Source organism: Excalfactoria chinensis, chromosome 4 (genome assembly GCF_039878825.1).
Source record: "Excalfactoria chinensis isolate bCotChi1 chromosome 4, bCotChi1.hap2, whole genome shotgun sequence".
NCBI lineage: Eukaryota > Metazoa > Chordata > Aves > Galliformes > Phasianidae > Excalfactoria > Excalfactoria chinensis.
Window position 1 is genome coordinate 83150385 of NC_092828.1, and position 19456 is coordinate 83169840.

General features: G+C 50.3%; 2 protein-coding genes across 9 annotated transcripts in view; one reads left to right on the top strand and one right to left on the bottom strand.

The window, feature by feature from the left end:
• LRCH2 (leucine rich repeats and calponin homology domain containing 2) overlaps positions 1–1488 on the bottom strand; it is a 39568-nt gene extending 38080 nt beyond the window's left edge. For all 7 annotated transcript variants that reach the window (XM_072334854.1, XM_072334851.1, XM_072334848.1 and 4 more), the window contains exon 1: positions 1152–1488. In XM_072334854.1, the coding sequence (XP_072190955.1) occupies positions 1152–1434 (283 nt within the window). In that variant the 5' untranslated portion in view covers positions 1435–1488. The remainder of the gene's footprint in view (positions 1–1151) is intronic.
• Positions 1489–6584: 5096 nt separating this feature from the next.
• On the top strand, positions 6585–18131 carry LOC140252147 (UAP56-interacting factor-like). 2 transcript variants are annotated; one of them, XM_072336505.1, is made up of 9 exons: positions 6585–6741; positions 9235–9378; positions 12186–12328; positions 13850–13974; positions 14676–14757; positions 15022–15065; positions 15151–15225; positions 16214–16325; positions 17052–18131. In XM_072336505.1, exons 1-9 carry the CDS (start codon positions 6660–6662, stop codon positions 17145–17147), a joined length of 903 nt encoding a protein of 300 aa, XP_072192606.1. In that variant the 5' UTR covers positions 6585–6659; the 3' UTR covers positions 17148–18131. The 2 variants fall into 2 exon arrangements, with proteins under 2 accessions (XP_072192606.1, XP_072192605.1); XM_072336504.1 differs by lacking the exon at positions 17052–18131 and having other exon boundaries at positions 16214–17051.
• Positions 18132–19456: the final 1325 nt, after the last annotated feature.

A 19456-nucleotide genomic window follows, 5' to 3' on the forward strand; every position in this document is an offset into this window, starting at 1 on the left:
TGGCAAATCACTATTACTATCAATCAGCGTCGTTGTGAAAATGCTTTTGCACAGGCTCACGCCTATAAGCCCAATGAGTGATTGCAGAAGCTGCAGCACTATGGCTATCTCTGTCAGATGCTGCCTTGGAGTGTTTTCATACAACATCCTTCACGAAGAAGGCTCCATCCTGGTGCTGCTGACAGAGCCCTGCTGCCTTCTAAAAGACACAGCCAGCTTGTACTCAAATACACCCCAAATCACAACTAGATTAAACCCAGATGCAACGAGAGGCAAACCAGACATGGATCTTCGATGCACCTGCTTCAGGATGCAGAAAGTCTTTTGTTAGTGATGCTCCCTGTATAGAACGTGCCATTGTAACGCTTTGGTTCGCCAGCATTTATTTACACGGCGAATCGGCCTACTGTGGCACTGAATGTGTTTGTGGAGACAGAGCTATTATTCCTCGGGACACGTTCTTCATTTAACCTCACGCTTGCATTCTGAAATAGCCAACAAGCTTCTACCTACCCCCGTTCCGTGGTGCACATAAGGATGCATCACACACACCGGGAGGGGGGAAAAAGAATCAAATAACCCAACAAACCATCAGCGAGGTAACGGATACAAGAACGGGGTGAACAAATCCGCCCTTCCCGTGTTTGATGCCCTGCTTTACCACGGCAGCCGCAAGGACGGCATTCTTTAACTCCGCGCACAAAACGCAGCCCACAACAAAGCCCACCAAGAATGCGGATGCGATGGAGCAGCAGCACGGGGCTGCCAGAGATGGATCAGGTGCCACAATGGGCAGGCGGCACCTCATAACAATAACGCAGCCATTCGCAACCCCGCGGCCAAAAGCAAAACAAAACCAAACACCACCACCACCACAACGCGGGGTTAAATTCACGCAAGCAACGTTTGGCAAAGCCGGCTATTTCCGAACGAAACACGCGCTAGAAGGAGCCATCTCACGTTATTCCGCGCACAGCCAACCCAGCAGCAAGCAGCCCCAACTCCACGGCCCGAAGGCAGCGCACCCGCACGGACAGCGCTGGGGTTCCGGCCGGCTAACAAAGCGGCGACGGGCCACAGCACCGCAGCGATGCGGTCGCTCCGTGCCGCCCTCGCCCCACGGCAGCCCGGTCTCCCCGTTCCCCCCCCACCTGCTTGCGTGGTGTCGCTCAGGTCGTAGCCGCTGCCGGGGAAGTCGCGCAGCTTCCTGCCGCTGAGGCACAGGATGCCCGAGCTGCCCGCCTCTTCCAGGGCCCGGTCCAAGCTGCGCACCGTGTGAGGCTGCGGAAGGGTGGCCGCCCCCCAATGCGGCCCGGCCGAGAAGGACAGAGTGAGGTGAGCGGGGATCCCCAGCCCCCCCGGCCCGTTGTTATTGCTGCCGCTGCCGCCGTTACCGCCGCCGTTGCCGCCGCCGCCCCCCTGCCCGGCCGCCATCTTCGCGCGGCGCAGCCCAGCCCCACAATAACAACAGCGGGGCCGCCAGCCGCCGCCGCCGCCACTGCGCATGCGCCGCCGGGCCTGCAGGGGGCAGGGGGGGCGCAGGAGGGCGAGCGGAGGGGGCGGAGGGGGCGTGGCTTCTTCGAGAAGCTCGTCGGCCTTCACCAATCAGAAGCGGGGAGAGGCGTGGCTTCGCGCCTTCCTTTGGCCGTTCTGACCAATCGGCGGCGAGGTGAGGGGGCGTGGCTCCCCGGGGCGGTGTCCGCTCGGTGCCGCTGTTGGGAAGCGGGCTGCGGTGGACCCCGCTGTCTTAATGAGATGCTACAGGAAGAGTAATTATCTCCATTACCGTGTAATCTGCACTTGTTAGGTGCTGCATATTTATCTGTCAGAAATACCTCCAGAGCCATCATTAAGAATCCTTAAAGAAAGCCTCCCTAGACCCACGTTTGAACGCGATAAGCAGAACCTGCTTTTATGCTTTGATTCTACTAAAGGAGGATCTTGAAAGGATAGGAATATCTAGAGTATTTTTCCACGTGTAGCCGTGCATCGTGACTAATGCGGTGACCGAAGGGAAGCTGCTCCTGTAGGCAGTGTGGAAGAGAGCAGAGCCCGTTGCTTGGGTATAGAATTGTGCAGGCTGACCCATCGGGGCCTCCCTCCCAGCCCTGCTGCTCTCTCTTACATTAAGAACCAGCAATAAGCAGAACCAGAGCCGTGTGTCCAGCAGCAGAAGGCTCCCCAGACCTCCATGATAATGATCATGATCATGATAATCCATGATAATGATCAGCCATCCCTTGGTTTCTTCTACAGAGAGTGTTTTCTTGCTTGACATGGCAGCAAAAAGGCAGACAGGAAGATGTGGCAACGCTCAGATGTTGCAGTGTGTGGCTGCACAGGATGAACTATTTTTGTGCTGCCACACCACAGACAGAGGCTGTGTGTACAGAGACTGACAACCACCCCAAATCCCCCACTCCCACGAGCAGCTTCCACTTTGAAAGACTTTGTGGTTACCCACATCCTCTCTAGATTAAAACTCACGAAGAGATGACATCCACAAACATGAAGAGGCAGCCTTAGTGCCCTAGGAGGTTGAGATCTAGATAAGGCTTTGATCTGCCCAGCTTTCAGTGTGGATTATAAGCTGTGGCTGCTCACAAGATTTGCAGTGATGTTGCTCTGGGTAAGGCGAGGCCAAGCCATGTTCCTTTGGAAGCATCTTCCATCATCATGCAGGTCATGTCCCAAGTCAGATCCATGACCTGGACAAGGGATAAGGGCATCAAAGCCAGGCAACAGGAATCCTCCTAAGATGTGTCAGCACTGACCTTTCTTTTCAGCCTCTAGAGACTTTCTTGCTTTAAGCAATTAAAAGCCAAAGCTTTCATAATGTTCTTGCTGTGCTTCATTATGAGGAGCCTCAGTCCTCTGACATGTGTGAGGCACAGAGATAACACATGCATGGTTATTTCAGCTCTCACATGATCCTTGGCTGCTCTTCAATTTCTTCTCTCTTTGCATGTCAGTGTATGGCCTCTTCCTAACTGATATTGCTCTTCCTCTTCAAGACCTGCAAATGTCCACAGTCTCACACAAGGAGATTAAAACCATCCCCAAATAACCAGATTCCAGACTAAAATGTTTTTGGCACACTGAGAAAGCAAAGCAAACAAACCAAATAGGTTGAAAGGCAAGTGCCACACTGGGAGTGCTAAATGGCAGTGATTTATCTGAAACACACATCTTGAAAGAGCTAGATATAATGCAAAATACTCCAGCATCTGATGCTCCAATAGAAAAGAAGCAAGCAGGATTCCATCTGCCTGCTTTGGTGAGCAGTAGTTGTTCTTAAAAGTCATTTGTACAGACCACAATAAAACAGCAGATCCATTAATGAGGATTTCCAGTGTTCTTTCCATAGGGACTTTATCCTGATCATTCTAGCCTGATTTTTAGCATGGTTATCCTTCCTTCCTTCCTTCCTTCCTTCCTTCCTTCCTTCCTTCCTTCCTTCCTTCCTTCCTTCCTTCCTTCCTTCCTTCCTTCCTTCCTTCCTTCCTTCCTTCCTTCCTTCCTTCCTTCCTTCCTTCCTTCCTTCCTTCCTTCCTTCCTTCCTTCCTTCCTTCCTTCCTTCCTTCCTTCCTTCCTTCCTTCCTTCCTTCCTTTCCTTCCTTTCCTTCCTTTCCTTCCTTTCCTTCCTTTCCTTCCTTTCCTTCCTTTCCTTCCTTTCCTTCCTTTCCTTCCTTTCCTTCCTTTCCTTCCTTCCTTCTTGAATAATGTATTTACCATGCAGCAACATGCTTTCCTTGTTTGTTTCTTGGCAGAATTCAAAATATATCCCTTTCTTTGCAGGTTTATTTTAATATCAAGAGACCCTGAGAAGCAACATGAATTAAAACAACTCCTACACTGCAACCAGTGCTGTTCTCAATGTACCTCAACTTACCAGGATGTAGCTAGCTGTGTACAGATTGCAGCAGAGCTACCAAGTCCCCTATCACATGTGTGAGCTGAACCCAAGCCTATGCTGCTGCTGTTATCTTTAATGAAGCATGCCATGCATTTCTCAAGTCACAGCTCTGATCTCATACAGGACAGTTTAAGATAGAAAGTAGCTGTTGTGACCTTGTCCTAGATGTATGTACATGAGTTGATCAGTTGTACTGTGCTGTAATACAATGGTTTTGGTGTTACATCACCCTGCAGACCTCCAGATTTAGACATGCATTTTGATGGGGTGATTTTAAGGATGTTCTGCATAGTTCAGAGGTGTAGCTCATGGGTTTAGGAATAGAAGCTTTACATGTACCAGCCCGAAATCTCAGTCTTTAATACACGTATATAAAGAGAAAAAAATTCCTACTCTAAATTCCTCCAGTCTTACAGCACTTATCTGCAAAAGGCATTAAGACCCAAATCATGGAGTCCTTAATTAACTGTTAACAAGAAGTGGGTGACCTGTCAGTGAAAAGTGAAGCTGATGCTATGTGCTCCTCAGCCCCTTCATCACGCGCTGTTACAATTTCTGCGTAGAAACTGAAGTGCTGCCATCGAAGCAGCTCACGTTACAGAGATGGCTGGGATGGGGAAAAATAAACATCGTTCTCGGTAAACCTGTAGGTCGGTTTGGTTCTCTTCCATCTTCCCAAAATGACGATTTTGACGTTGAGACGGCCGCGTAGAGCACCTAACTCGTTCCCAGCTGAGAACGGAGCTCCCCCCAGTTAAAAGGCCCCAACACCCCCCCCTGGTGGGCGAAATACGAAATATCACCGACATTCCCGACGGGATTTTAGGCCCTTTGTGGAAACCTTTGTTGCTCCTTTGAGCAATTCTGATCTATGTTGGAGCGATTCCATCCCAGCAGGTACGACTGTACACGTGTAGATATGAAACGCTTCCCTGACATGTATCCCCACAAGCACTGAGACCTCCTTGCCGAGTAAAACCATATATTAACCTACAAGGGCATCGTATCATTTGGGGTCCATTCCACTGAAAGCAAACAGCTGTATTTCTGGTAGCTGTGTGTTACAGAGCTGCAAGATGAAGCAGCCCTAAGAACCGCAGCCAAAGCGGTCAGCATTAATACTAAAATCCATATATTTATATCCCAGCATAAGATTTATTGCAACATCAAATCACCACCAGTTCATTTACATGCAGAAGATTCACTAAATCTACCCAGAGACTGAGCAAAGATTTCAGATAATACAAGTTTGTGAATGCTGGCATGTGTTCCCTTCTCCCACTGCCTTCTATTTTTATTTGTTTCAGCTAAAAGCCTTCTGAGGTTCCTTAGGGTTTACCTATGTGACCAAAGGAACACCTGATAAATTCTGATGCTCCCTGCCCTGAAATAACACTCCCTTTTCATGAAGGAGCCCATTATGTGAGTGCCTTGCAGGGAGGGAGGACCAGGCACCTCCTGCAGATCTCTCTGCCCCACTGTGCTGTGAGGGCACAGCTCGATGGCTGCTTGCCACGGCGTGATTTAGGCAATGCAAAGTAGTTCTAGAGGGAGTCGTGGCAAACTGTTCTTTAAATAATGCCACTTCAACTTTCAAGAAGCCGCATTGGTGAAATTCCATCCCTTGGATTGAAGGCTCAAGGCTATCCGCCCGATGCTTCTAGTGCTATCCAGCAAAGGGGGTTGTGCTTAAGTGGGGTTCTGGCTCTTTGGGCCTTCTTACCAAGGCCAGAGAGTGAAAGCTACACTGTTACTGTGAGAACTCACCCCGAGCAGAGTTAATGGCAGCGTTTAGGCATATGAAGCAAATGGGAGTTAGGTAAAGGTCACAGACAGGCAGCTGAGAGATAATAGAGCATCAGCTCCTGCTTCCCAGGTGGAGAAAAAACAGCCTGCAAAGGTTTTGTCACAGCCTTCAGAGCCATCCGCATTTCAGGAGGCAATCATTGCCCTGATTTGTTTGCCTGTAGAAACGTCTCTCCTTAAGTACAAGCTGCCCAGATGGGAAAACATGTTCTGAAATCACAGAACACAGTCTTCATTCTGAGCCTCATGTGGCCCTCACTGTGCGTGCGGTACAGAAGGTTATTTCCGAGCACTTGTTTAGAAGCTGTGGAAAATGATGCTCTTCCTTTGGAAGAGGAATGGTTCTTCCCCCCCCTTTTCATCTTTTTGACTAAAAGAAACGCTGCTTGGCTGCCTTTGTGTGCTCAGGGAGCAGTGCCACAGCCGCAGTGACCCAGGGGCAGAAAGGTCCCCCATAGTACTTACACTTCAGTAAGCAATCCGGGGGTGCTGAGGGACCAACCCCATATGGGTGCTGTCCCCAGGACAACAAACTTCACTCCTGAGCGGGAGCCAAGGGTGCCTCCTCTGCTCTAACGACCCGGTCTTTCCCGTTTTCAAAATGAGTCTTTCCTTCTTTTACATCGCTACGAAACGACCGATAGCTTTTTTCAAAACGCATTTTTCTCCCAGCTTAATAAACCCCGGAGGAATGGGATACGGGAAAAGAGTCGGCACAGCGAGACTGAGGGCACGGTGCACGGGATTAAAGCCGTCCCTGGATGCCGCTGGGCTGCGTAGTGGGGTCGGAGCGGTTCGTGGCTGCCCGGGCAGAGCCGTGCGCTCAGGGGCGGGGTGCCGGGCCGGGGTTGTGCGGTGCGGTGCGGCGGCGGTGCCGGCACATTCCGGGCAGGCGCACTGCGCTGTGCGGGGCGGAGGCGCTGCGCGTTCGGAGCCCATGGAGGTGGCGGAGCCGCAGCCCGGGCCGAGCCCCGCGGCGGGGCCGCAGCCGGGAGCCGAGGAGATTGACATGTCCCTGGGTACGTGCGGCGCTGGGGAGAGGGGGCTCCGCCGGGTCGGGGTTGGTGGGGCAGCGCGGCTTGCGCTGTGTAATGGGGTGTGGGGTGTTGGGAGGTGGTGGGGCACTACCCCACCGGTGCTCGCAGCCCAGCGAGGGAAGCGGGCAGGGAAAGGCAGAGCAGCGGGGGTGGGAGGAAGCACGGATTCAGCCCCTTTTCTGTGCTTTTCTGACAGCGCCCCGTAAGTTCAGAGGGGAGAGCGTGGAGCGGGCCGGGACAGGCTTACGTAAATGAGCCTCCATTGAAATAAAGATATGAGCCATATCCTCGGGTGCGCGGCTATTTATAGCAGCTTGCTCGTGATGCTCGCCATTCCTCTGGCAGCGGAGATGTGAACTGTGCACAAACAACTGCCCTTTTATTAGCCCTGAAGGCCTGGACTGCAGGGCTGGGGCCATAGATCTCGGTGGATCATCGTGTTGACATCGCCGGGGAAGGAAAGTCCTCCGGCATCTCTTAATGTTGGGTTTGTGTCCTGACACAAACCGTGTGTCATTTCTTCCCAGTGATGAGCCACTTGCTGGGGACAGCAGAGCATTTTCTCCTACACGTTCCTTGGTGCTGATGCACACTTATTTTAATGGCAGCATGAAGGTTTAGGGCAAGAATTGGTCTGGCCCCTAATTTTACATTTAATTTTATTTTATTTTTCCCGTGGTGTTGCCACCCTTGAAGATCTTATTCTGTCTTCAGGGCACTGGGGTACCTTAAATGACCTCCCAGGATTCCTTATTTAGTACCCCCTTACACTGCTCTGTTAACCTCATCATACTGATGGGAGATGGTAACAACTGATATCCAGAGAGCTGGAAGGCAATGGATTGGGCAGCTGAGCATCTGGCTCCTCTCCATTCCTTGTGAGCCCACACTGACTGCCTCTCTGCAGAGGAGGGGCTGCAGGCAATAGGCTTCAAAGCATCCCGTGCCCCAAATAGCACATGTCCCAGAGGCACACTTAGCTGGGAACATTAGCACATTCATACCCAGAGCATCTCTCAGCCTCTCCTAACTGTGCTCCCCTCCTGGCAGACCTGATAGAGAAATCACAAAAGCAGTCACGCAGCTTATTCTTACATCTGCTCTCATTCACTTTCCCTGGGCCTTATATTAATTTGGACATGGGATTTTCTTGATAGAAAATGACAGGTGACAGGCACTGGAGGTAAGATGTGCTGTTTGTGATAATCTCCCTTTGAAAGCTAATGGCACTTCTGTGCTTCCACTCCAGTGGTTCATTAAGGAACTGGAGTCATCTCTGCCTGGGAAAAGGCCTGATTGGGATGCTTCTTTCCTCCCTGATTTGGCAAAAGTTAAATCATTTTGCTTGGAGCTCAGTAGGTGCAGCTCTGATACACACTGAACATTTTCTGGGAGGTTAAAAGAGGAAACTGTTGGAAAATATGAATTGATGAGGAGAAGTCCCTTTGCCTTTGTCATTCCTCTTCATCAGAACAGCTTGCATTAAAAAGACCTTGATTTCAAACCAGCTCAGTGGGAACCAAAAGGCTGCTACCACAGAGTGGGTAAGAAGCATCTACCCAGATAAGTGAGAAAACCAAGAGTCAGCTGAAGATTGTGGTACTTAAAATACGAAGTACTTGTGATATTCACTGTGTGTCTTGCTTTGATCTGATCAAACCCATAGCTGTGTTGTCTTTGGAAGATGGGAACCGAAAGGAAACCATCACTCGTGGTGAACAGTGAGCGTCTGCAGGGCCATGACATCCCCTCCTCTCAGTCACCCTGTACAAGTGAGGTTGCTTCCCTGCACCAAACCTTGGTTTTCCCATTTACAAATTCAGGGGCTGAGCAGATTTTCATCCCACAGTGTTTGCACAACACACAAACAGCATCCATATGGGTTGTGCACCAAGGGGCTCCCATGTGCGGCATTGTTGCTCTTTGGTGCTTTTGCCCATTCTCCCCCCTTTGACCACCTCCCAAGTCAGACCTCCTCCAAATATGTTTTCTGATGAGCACAATGTTGGTGCCCATGTGAAAATCCCTTCCTTTGCGTGGGCAGCCTAGGGGACTGGGTCCCTCAGTGGGACATTCCAGGTTGGATGTAGCTCTGGGCAGCCTGGTCTGCTGGTTGGTGACCCTGCACATAGCAGGGGGTTGAAACTGGATGAGCATTGTGGTCCTTTTCAACACAGGCCATTCTATGGTTCTATGACATGGGTCTGAAATCTCCATCCTGCACGTAATGCATACGTGCTGGATGGTGACATGGTTTTGCATAATTCACTGTGCTCTAATCTCCAGCATGAAGGAGCCATGCAAATGGAGCCCGTGCTTCCCTAGCTGAGCTTAATCTCTCAGTGTGTGGCAGCGTCGCTTACAGAACCACCAGCTTTGTTTTCACCGTGGACAATTCCAAGCACCAAAAATGGGAATCCATGTTGGTAGGAAGTGCAGCTTTGACCAATTTCCCCTTTGCTGCTCTGATTTCAGATGACATCATCAAGCGCCACAGGAAGGAACAAACAGATGCCAAAGCTGCAGGGGACGGCCGGAGGCAGCAGACCAAGAACAGGAATTTGGCATATGGGTTCGGGCGGCCCCGCTTCCGTGCCTGGATGCAGAGGAACTTGCAAGGTATGGGAGTGCCGTGGGATGGCAGGGATGGATGAGAGGGGTTCTCACTGCTGTTTATCAATAGCTGAGCTGCTGCAGTCAATGGGACTGTCTGATCCCCGGAATCCAACCCCCGCGGTTCTGTGACTCTGTGGCATTCTGTGACGCTGTGTCACTGCCCTGGAAAACACATTTGTGTGACAAAATCAGCTCCGAAATCCTTCTGCTATCTAATTCCCGTGTGCATATAATGTGTACTTTGGTGCTGAATAGCTTTTCTCACTGCAACAATAGAATATCAGGGCCCTTTCAGAGCATAAATCCATCCATTTCTCTCCCTTCTACCCTCCCATGAATTACTAATTCAAAGTGACTTAATATCTGTTCTCTATTCCCTTTGGCTTTGCATATTTTAATTACGCCTCTTCTGAATCCTCTTTTTCCCAGAACACACTTAAATTACCCCTTCAGTGACTGCCTTTGATAGCTCCGTCATTGGAACTGATTTATCACTTTTGCCAACCGTGCTATTTTTATGATGAGTTTTCTAATAATGCTGTGTGATTACACGCTAATCTCTGTTTGGTTCCACTAGCTTTGATCTTCCAGGCTAAGGTGATCTGCTGCATGAAATGCCATCTTTGTTTACCATCATATATACTGTTTTTCCTGGCTGCTGAATCACCTCGCTGGAGATTGTAGTGACATTTTGCAGTGACGCCTTTGCATTCATCCCTTTGAGTGCAAATGGCACATGAGGACGGACGGGAGGATGGCTGGGAGCACTCCCAGTCATCTCAGATCCGCCTCCCACTCTTGCATTCCTGCTTTCCAGCACAGATTGCCTCGCTGAGATTTGCCCTGGTTCAAAACAGTGCTGATAATTCCCCTTTGCAAATTGATTGCTCTGTCCAAAAGGGAACGCGGGGTTTGATGTTCTGCTGCATTCAGAAATCAAAGGGGTCAAGAAAAAAAACCACAACAACACGTGGGCTATTTTTGCAGCTAACCTTAGAAAGCAGAACTTTTGTTAGTTTAAATATTTTATAGCTTTAACCAGGCCTGAATTCAGCCCTGCTCTGGGCAGGGACCCACTGTGCTGTGCTGAGCTGATGTCAGGAGTAATTTTAGGCAGCTCAGCATGGCTGGGAATTAAGCCCATAATTCTTCAGGGGCTCATTCCTCTTCAGTCCCTGCTGAAACATGGCCCCTCGCGGGCTGAGATGTGATAACTGTTATCAAAGCGCCAATCAGCACAGCACAGCACAGCCACGGCAGAGCATGGGGAAGGCTTTATGCTGATGGAAACTGCAAGAGAACTCATGCAAGCAAAATGCTCTTATCTTTCCTGGAATTTGGCTTAAAACGTCTCCCCAGTGGTGGATTTTTAATGGCGAGAGATTTCAAACCTCCTCTGAGAAGTGGGCCTCAGGGCTTCTCCCCAGCCTGGCTTGTTGGGCTGAGAGGCTCCAGGCCTTCAGATGTGTGCTCAGAGCCAGGTTCTGAGCCTGCACCCAGACAGGGTGCTGACACAGTGGGGTTTCAGTCAAGTGCTCTTTGATTAATGAATCATAGAAACACAGAACAGCTTAGGTTGGAATGGACAAGATCATCCATTTCTGCTTCCTGCTGTGGGCTGGGTGCCACCCGGTGGATATGGTTGCCCAGAGCCCCATGCATGGCCTCGGGCACCTCCAGGGCTGGGGCACTCACAGCTCTGGGCAGTGCCAGGTCCTCACTGCCCTCCCTCCTAACATCTAACTGAAATCTCCCCTCTTTTAGTTTAAATCCATTCTCCCTCGTCCTATCACTGTCAGACCATGTAAAAAGTCACTCCCTCATCCCGTTTATAAGCATCCTTCATGTACTGGAAGGCCATAGGGAGGTCTTCCTAGAACGCTCTCTTGTCTAGGCTGAGGATGCCCAGAAATACCTGCCAGCTATTTTGCAGAGATGGAGTTTCCAGTGTGCCACGTGTCAGGACACACATATAAGGAAGCCCTGGTCTCCAGCTGGCACACACAGGGTGCCCTCGGAGCTGCTGGCCTTGAAGTCAGTTATGTGCATGGGCTGGGATGCGCCTGAGTGCACCACTGAGCTCCAGCTCTCTAATAGGGGCTGATGGACAGCAGTGTGCTTTGCTGCTCAGGGTTGCTTTGTGCATCTGCTCCTCCCATTGTACTGGTGGGATACCCGCAGGTGGGCTCAGTCTCCTCCTGGAAAGAAGCTGCTGTATTGAAAGAAGACCCTAACCCTAATGCTAACCCTGGTGCTGACCCTTGTCTTGTAACTGGTGTCAGCACGCTCCGCATTACACCCTGGGGCTGGAGCCTTCATTAATCACCTGCTGCCTTCCCCCTGTTGGAGGTGTCACTGCTTCCTCACAACACTTCACTTCTAATTGCTCCAAGTCATTATATATGTAGGAATCGATGGAGTGGGATCAATGCACACATCCGAGCATCCCATGCTCTGTGTCTCTGAGGTTCTTGTTGGTGTGGGGTTTTAATGCATGGTTACTGCCTGCTGAAATTCACTGCTTTTTCGCTTGATTTATGCACCCCAGTGGGGGTGTGTGCACATTTCACTGATGGAGCAGCTTGGAAAATGGCTATTTAATTATGATACAGAAGTTTATCTTATGGAGTGATTAGGCTTTAATGCACTGTGCCGCTCTGAGTGCTCTCCTCTCACCCGATGCTTCAGCAACCCTCAGAAATCATAAACAGGCGTAGGGGGAAATCCTAAGGCAACCTTGTGATACATTTCCAGAACTGAACCCTGCTGTGAGTTTTGAAGGTCGCTGACACACGTGTTTGTTGTCTTAGGACCCAACCGTTTTAGGAGAGGCTTTGGACAACAACAGAACAACCGACGGCAATTCAGGAACGCTCTGCCCGGCCCCAGAAGAAGAGCAGCTGCTGCACTGAGTGGAGTGAGCCCTTTAAATCGCCCAGCATTGGCTCAGGAGGTAAGGGAGGAAAGGAGAGCGGCTCTGCCCAATCATCCTGTACTGGTTGGCTGGGTTTTCTGGTCCCACATCATCCCAAAGGACAATCTGCATACCAAATGCACAGGCACGATCTTTTATGTGCCCATGTACAGCACTTGTATGCATAGGTGAGCGCAGACATATGCATGCAAACCAGCAGTTTTCCCATTGGTTTTCTAAGCTTAAGACTTGGCATGGCCTTTTCACTGAATAGGATTCTATGGGAGTAAAGGAAAAAAAGTGTCCTTCAAAGATTTGTTTAATATTTTAAACTATTGCCATAGAATCCAATCCCTCATCATCCCCATCTTCCTGTTATCGTTCAGAGGTGACATGGATCTGGATATGGTTCCCATGTTACCCTTTAGATAAGGAAGATGACACAAAAGTAGTATTAATGGAAATATGTTGACGCCTTTCCCAGTGTTTCTCTCTGAGTACCACTAAGATTCAGCTGGCTTGGTGTTAGTAGGAGGTGGAAACTGATCAAGTGGACAGTCCTCTGGGGGAAGTGGTTGTAGAAACTCAATTAGGAGGTCACGTGTGCTCAGTGAGCTTTTATAAACACCAAAAGGGTGACGGCATTTTAATGGCTGTGTCCAGGAAGTGTGAAGCAGAGAACCCCAAACTAAACATGCATACACACGGAATGTGGTTATTCTTGAAGACGGTGACTGCAGTGACTCAGAAATATACGGAGTGTGGCTGGATGTCAGCTGAAAGCAATGAGCAGTTGCTAGGAGGCATAATTCTGTGGTAGCTTCCTTCTTTTTGTAGGTGTAAATCAAGTGGGAAGGATGTGGAAACACATCTGAGTTATTGGGTAGCAGCACTGATGGTGGTTTCCCCACAGAAACGGACTGAGAGGCGTATGTGTATAAGGACATGCAGGAGAACTGTGCTGCTGCTAAGAGCCTTCTGGTGTGCCCCATGCTTCAGGCCTCAGACGTGTTTGTGTGTCTGAACTGGAAAGGGTCAATGACTGAAATCAAACCTGAGTGAGGCTATAATGTGTTGCTTGTGTGAGATTTGTGCTCCATTGTTTTTGGTATTTCTATACTGTTAAAATGAAGCGTTCTCTCTCTGACTCGTGGTGTCATGCCCAGGAACTGCAGCACATGTTCCAGTGATTGACAACAGTGTGTCGCAGATCCAAACACTGAGAGTACAGCAACGCTACTTGCTAGAAATATTCCTGCTATAAGAACGTGATGGAGACCAGGTTTGAGTAGATTTAGTGGGGAATCAATTTCCCATTAAGAAAATAATGAGGTCTTTGCTGCGAGATTGCAAGAGGTTGCAGAGAAGAAACTGTTGTGAATGGCAATATGGAAATGCAGAGCAGAGAGCTGAAACCCCCCTGCCATAGATGGCAGCAGTACCCAACGCATCAACGAGCAGTGCAGTACTGTCATTTATCCCAACCTATGCTGTTGTTCTGTCTTCACCCGCATGGCATCAGTGCAGGTGGCAACAGCTGACTTGTTTCTGCTCTTATAGGGCAACAAGAGTGAGGATGCTTTCCCCAAAAGCAGTGGTGGGCAGCCTGAGGCACGGCAACGGCCACCACCTGGCCCCAGGAGGTTCAGAGCAGCCGCTGCCAGCACCAGCACCCCAGGGAGAAGGTAAATGTTGGTCACTGTTGCTTCCCTGTGGCTCTTATCTCAGCCAGCCGTGTGCTTGCATGATGTGAGAGGAGTGCCCTGAGTGTGTATGGAAAGCACCTGGACACAAAGCAGCCCTGTGTTAATGAGGTCGGTATTTGATCTGTCACTGGGTTTTAGTGAGCGTGGAGAATGTGACTGTCCTATCGGTGTTCAGCTTCTAACCTGCCACTTTGGGGAGAACTTTGGAAGGGTGACGTAGCCTTTATTTTTACAAAAGCAGAGGCTCTGTCCCAATGGGAAGGCAGAGAGTGGGGCTGCAGAGCTGGGCAAAGCCCCAAGGTCTGCCTTTACTGTCCTCACATCCTCAAATGGAGCTCAGTATCAGTCCTGCCTTTGCTGTGAGCAGAGAATGGACAGAATGGCCTCCAGGGGTCCCTTCTGACCAGATTTTTTTTCCTATGATGTTGTTCTATCACTTATCTTCCAATGAGAAGAGCTCAAAGCAAACACAAGCTGTCCTTTCATTCAAGCAGAAAAACTTGTTTCACTGAAATCCTTTGCTGGCAGAAAAACCTGTAGGGCTGAACTTGGTCACAGATATCCTCATTTACTTCTCATATTGCTTTTCATACCGAACTCAGTTATGTGCTACATTTATACTTCAGGAGAGACCCAATACTGTGCTGACCTCTGTTGTTCTCTCTTCTCCTGCCCATCAGGCCCTTCCTGCTGAACAGAGGACCAGGCTTCCAGCAGAAGCGGATGCAGCAGCGGTTCTCCAAAGCCTATATCCAGAGAGGGGTCAGTACAGAGGCATTTTATACAGCCTGCTGCTGGTGACCACCCTTCAGTTTTACCAGCCCTTGCCCAGTTTGGTCTTTGCTTCCAAAATAACCGAGATGGTTGCCAGTTGCTTTGCCTATGCAGCAAGAAACCCAAGAAAAACAAGTTTTGTGATGACACAGAGAAAGAGCTTTTCAAATATACCAAACGAAAGGCCTGAAAAGGAATCCCTGTTTCTGAGTGATCGTTATTTAACTGATCCTTTTGTCATTGATTTCACAGCAAATGGATGCTAATGCAGAAGGGAAACCACCAAGGATGAGAAGGTAATTGGTGACAAAGGCACAGAATGAACGTGACTTGCTCTTTCACGCTCGAATTGAAGCTGGAGACATCTTGCTGTCTTGGCAGGTGGCAAGTGAAACCCAGCCCTGGAGCAGTTCTGACAGTGTCTGTGGCTAATCCCCAGGCAAGCCAGACCAGCACGTAAGTGAATGAGTTGATTTGTTAGCATGGGAGCCCTACAAAAGCCATTGCTAATCCCTTTAGCATTATTGCAGCTTCACGTTTTGTTTTGTTTTTTTATAATAAGTGCAGAACTAATGGTTCGGCCCTCAAGTGGTGAGCAAATGGTGCCTTGTCCTGGTGTATCTGAAAGGAGACAGTAATTATGTGTGGTTGGCTTGGTATCCAGAGCAAGGGGGAGTGGGAGCTCTCACAGGCTTTGTGGGAGCAGTGCTGGACTGCTCACAGGCACATGGCTGGAGGAGCATGGTCTCATGCCTGTGCTGTGCAGGGGCAGGATCTGGTGGGTGGCTGAGGGTAACTGGGCCCAGAGAGCATTTCCCGTTATCTGCAGCATTGGAGTTCAGCTTGTACAGCTGCTGAGCACCTCTTTGTAGGATCATAGAATCATTAAGGTTGGAAAAGACCACTAGGATCACCAAGTCCAACAATCAGCCCACCCCCACCATTTCCATTAACTGTGTCTCTCATTCCCACATCCCCATGGTTCTGGAACACCTCCAGGGATGGGGACTCTACCACCTCCCTGGGCAGCCTGTGCCGGTGCATCACCACTCTGTCTGAGAAGTCATTTTTCCTAATATCCAACTCAGATTTCCCCTGTCACAACTTGAGGCCATCCCCTCTCATCCTACTGCTGTTATCTGGGAGAAGAGGCTGACCTCCACTTTGCCACAACCTCCTTCAAGGAAGTTGTAGAGACCAGTAAAGTTTCCCCTAAGCCTTCTCTTCTCTAAACCAAACCATCCCAGTTCCCTCAGTCGTTCCCCATAAGATTTAAGCTCCAGCCTTTTCACAGATTTGTTGCCCTTCTCAGGACGTGCTCACCCAGATCTCTGTGATTAACACTGGGGTACACGTGGGTCTCCCTAACCCTATTAGTTTGCAGACAACAGGACACCACCTGCCTCAGCTCCCTGTGTGACCACACACCTGTGCTTTCCCCCAGGCCCGGAGCCAAGCGCCCTTTCCTGCGAAGCCAGAGGCCCCCACCGCGCATCACCAAGCCCCAACCCAAGGGGGTGATGCTGAGGTTCAACTTCCGTGCCATGGCCAACCAGGTAGAGGAGCATCGAGGGGACCGGCTACATCCTGCATCCCATGGGAGCCTTGTTGCTTGGTTTTGGGGCTGCTGGCTGGGTTTATTTAGCCCAACCCAGGAGGACAGCCCTGCGGCCTTGTTGGCTTGGGTGCTCACCAAAATGGCGGCACCTGAGAAGACTATTGGTCAGCTACAGACTCATCCCTGTTATTCCTGCTCTGTTGGTCCCTCTTGTCCCATTTGTGTGCTTGCTCGGAGCGGGGAGGTGCTCCCTGGGAGCGGACCTGGCTGGGGGCAGCTATGTTCTCCCCCATCCTCAGAGAGATGCAGCACCTCTGGGCTTTGCTCTCTTTTGGCTTTGGAGGACTTCTCAGTGCCACGTTCTCCGTGTTTTACACCGAGAGAGCAGTGGGGCAGGTCACAAATCCTGCTCCACCATCCTTCGTCGCCAGCTCTCCTTGTCTGGACGGTTTGTTTGCTCCTGACGCCCTGTGCTCACACGCCATCTGCTTGCTCCTGTTCTTGCCAAGGACGCCCGCTCTCTGGGGGCTGGGCACTGCTTGGAGGTTTTTTCAGCCGCACACAGTCTGTCGAGCTCCTTGTCTCCGTGTGATGGGTGGTTTAATTGACTAACCGGCTGTGATGCACCCTCCCGACTGATGGGCTCTAATCAATACCCCGCTGCAAGCCCGGCTGTGCTTGGCCATGAGCCACGGGACTGACGCGCTCTCCCTTTCCCCTGCAGACCAGCCTGACGCTGGATGAGAGGTTCTCTGGGCTGAGGAATAAGAGGCGCTTTGCAGCAGCCCGCGGCGCCCGCCGGACGGTCACCATGCCCTAACACCATGCACCCATCGTGGGGACAGCGGGCAGCAGCCCAGGCCCTGTAACAGGTGGCTCAATAAAACACGATAGATTCCCTCTGAAGATAGATGATTCAGCAACCCGCTGTCTGCTTCCTTCCATGCATAATGAGAGAGTGACTGAGGGCAAGGATGAGGCAGCACTAGAGTCAGGGCTATACACAGTGTAGGGAGGTGGTGGAAGGGGATGAGTGGGGGTAGATTTGCTGTGCTGGGCTCCATGGTGCCAGGTCCACCCCATCCCTCTGCCAGGCACCAGAGAAGGGAGCAGCTACAAGCCTTGTCCTGCAGTTGGGACAGTACTGAGGCCTTGGACCTGCTTACCTGAGAGGCCAGCAAACATGGCAGCCATGCCAGGGACATGATCCAGCATTCCCCACCTAAAAGCCTTACAGCGTGCAGCCGGGACCCCCACCCAAACGTTCGCAGTGTAGGGCCTTCCCCATCTTCACAGCACCTCACCCTGACTTGTCAGCAGCCAAAAGGCTCAGTTGAACTGCCCCGCTGTTCTCAGTGCTGAGCAGGTGGGTGGGCTTAGCCTAAATCTGTGCTTCCAATGCTGTGTAGGTCTGCACTGGGATCCTTGTAGGTGCAGCTCCACCTGTGCATAATCATGCTGATGTGGGAAGGAAGCCAGGCTGCACAGCACTTGGCTGAGAAGTTAATGAGCTGTGTCGAGATGTTTGTTAATGAAGCCCCATACCAAACATGAGTTGCCAATCCATTCTCTGCCCAATACTGCAGCCAATACTGAGTGTGCCAAGCACAGCCTGTTACTGGGCCTTAAGCTGTAAGGAAGGAAGTAAATATTTGATAGACTGCTTTATGTTTTACACTGAGTGTCTTTAACAAGAGACCGGATTCGGGGTTGATTTTATAGGAATGTGTGAAATGTTGCTAGCTGGTTGATTGAGCAGTGATGTATGAATCCAATGCACTGAATAAAAAACTCATCAAACAGCACCTCCAGTTATTTCCTCTCCTTCAACAGGGTTCGGGTGCAAGCTCAGCCTCTTGGCATGGTCCTTATGGGGTGCACAGCCACCCTAGGTGCCCTCTCCCTATTGCCTCTTTGCCCACTCTGCACATGTAAGTGAGCACTTGGCCACGTCTTGGCAGCATCACTGCAGCATTTGACCTGCTGCCTTTATTTCCGTGGGTCAAATGACCTTTGAAGGAGCAAGAGGTTTTAAATAGGCTCCTTGTAAAATCTTGGTTGTTATCGCTTCTGCTTTTAATGTTATCAGCGAAACTATCAGAGCAGACCTGGCTCTGAGTGCATCTGAAGCGAAACGAACGCAAATGGTTTCCAGCCTAATGAACTGAGGAGGAGAGCTCATCTCCATGCAAATAATGTGGAAGTCACTGGAGATGAGCAGGAAATACCGTCACAAATGACAACAGCCCTGACTGCAGTTGTACCTTTGCCACAAGTATGGACAAACAATGGGAGATGTGCTAAGCCTGATACCTCCTTACACCGTGCTACAAAGGCATGGAGCTATTCTGCCCATGTGTTCAGCTCAGAGCACACCCTGACATTCCTCTCCAAAGAGATGTTTATTAGCAATCCCTACCTTATGTATTTCTAAGGACTAAATGAAAATGGAGGAATTAATGATAAAAGCTATGCTTTCTTTCCAGCCTGATTCCTGCACAGGGCTCAGTGAATTTCCATGAAGCAGGATACTAAAAGCAGCTGTGCACAGAAGGGCACCGAACTTACAAGCAGCAGGAACTCAAATCCACCATCCTAAAACCACAGCAGGAGGGGGCACAGAGTCATCTTGCTCCAACAGGCAGAAGAAACCCTTTCTGCTTCTCTACTGAAACAGCAGAATAATGCTTTGTGAAGTTGCACCAGTGCTGCATTCTCCTCTGCTCACCTTCTTTCCAGGAGCAGAGCCTCGGTATAGCCCCGTGCCTGTGTCCTGGAGGGTTGTCTGTGGCTGTGATTGCCTTTGCAGCAATCAGCTGCTTCAGCTGCTGGAGACTGCAGGGCTGAAGCCAGCATGATATTTGAGATGGAGCTGTACGAGGACTCTGTGTTGTTTTCTGTTCTTTCCTAACAGCTCCCAACATTCCACTTGCTTTTGGACCCAGAGTAGCACTTTGGGGTAGGAAATAATGTGACACTCTTATGTTGGTTTAATGAAACAAGTTTCCAGGCATAGATTTCAGCTTCTCAAGCAGCTTCTCAACACCTTCTGCAGAAGCTGCTCTCACAGCACATGTAAAGAGCGTACCTGGAGCAACTGCCTGCAAGAGGTGGGCCTGGGGAACCCAA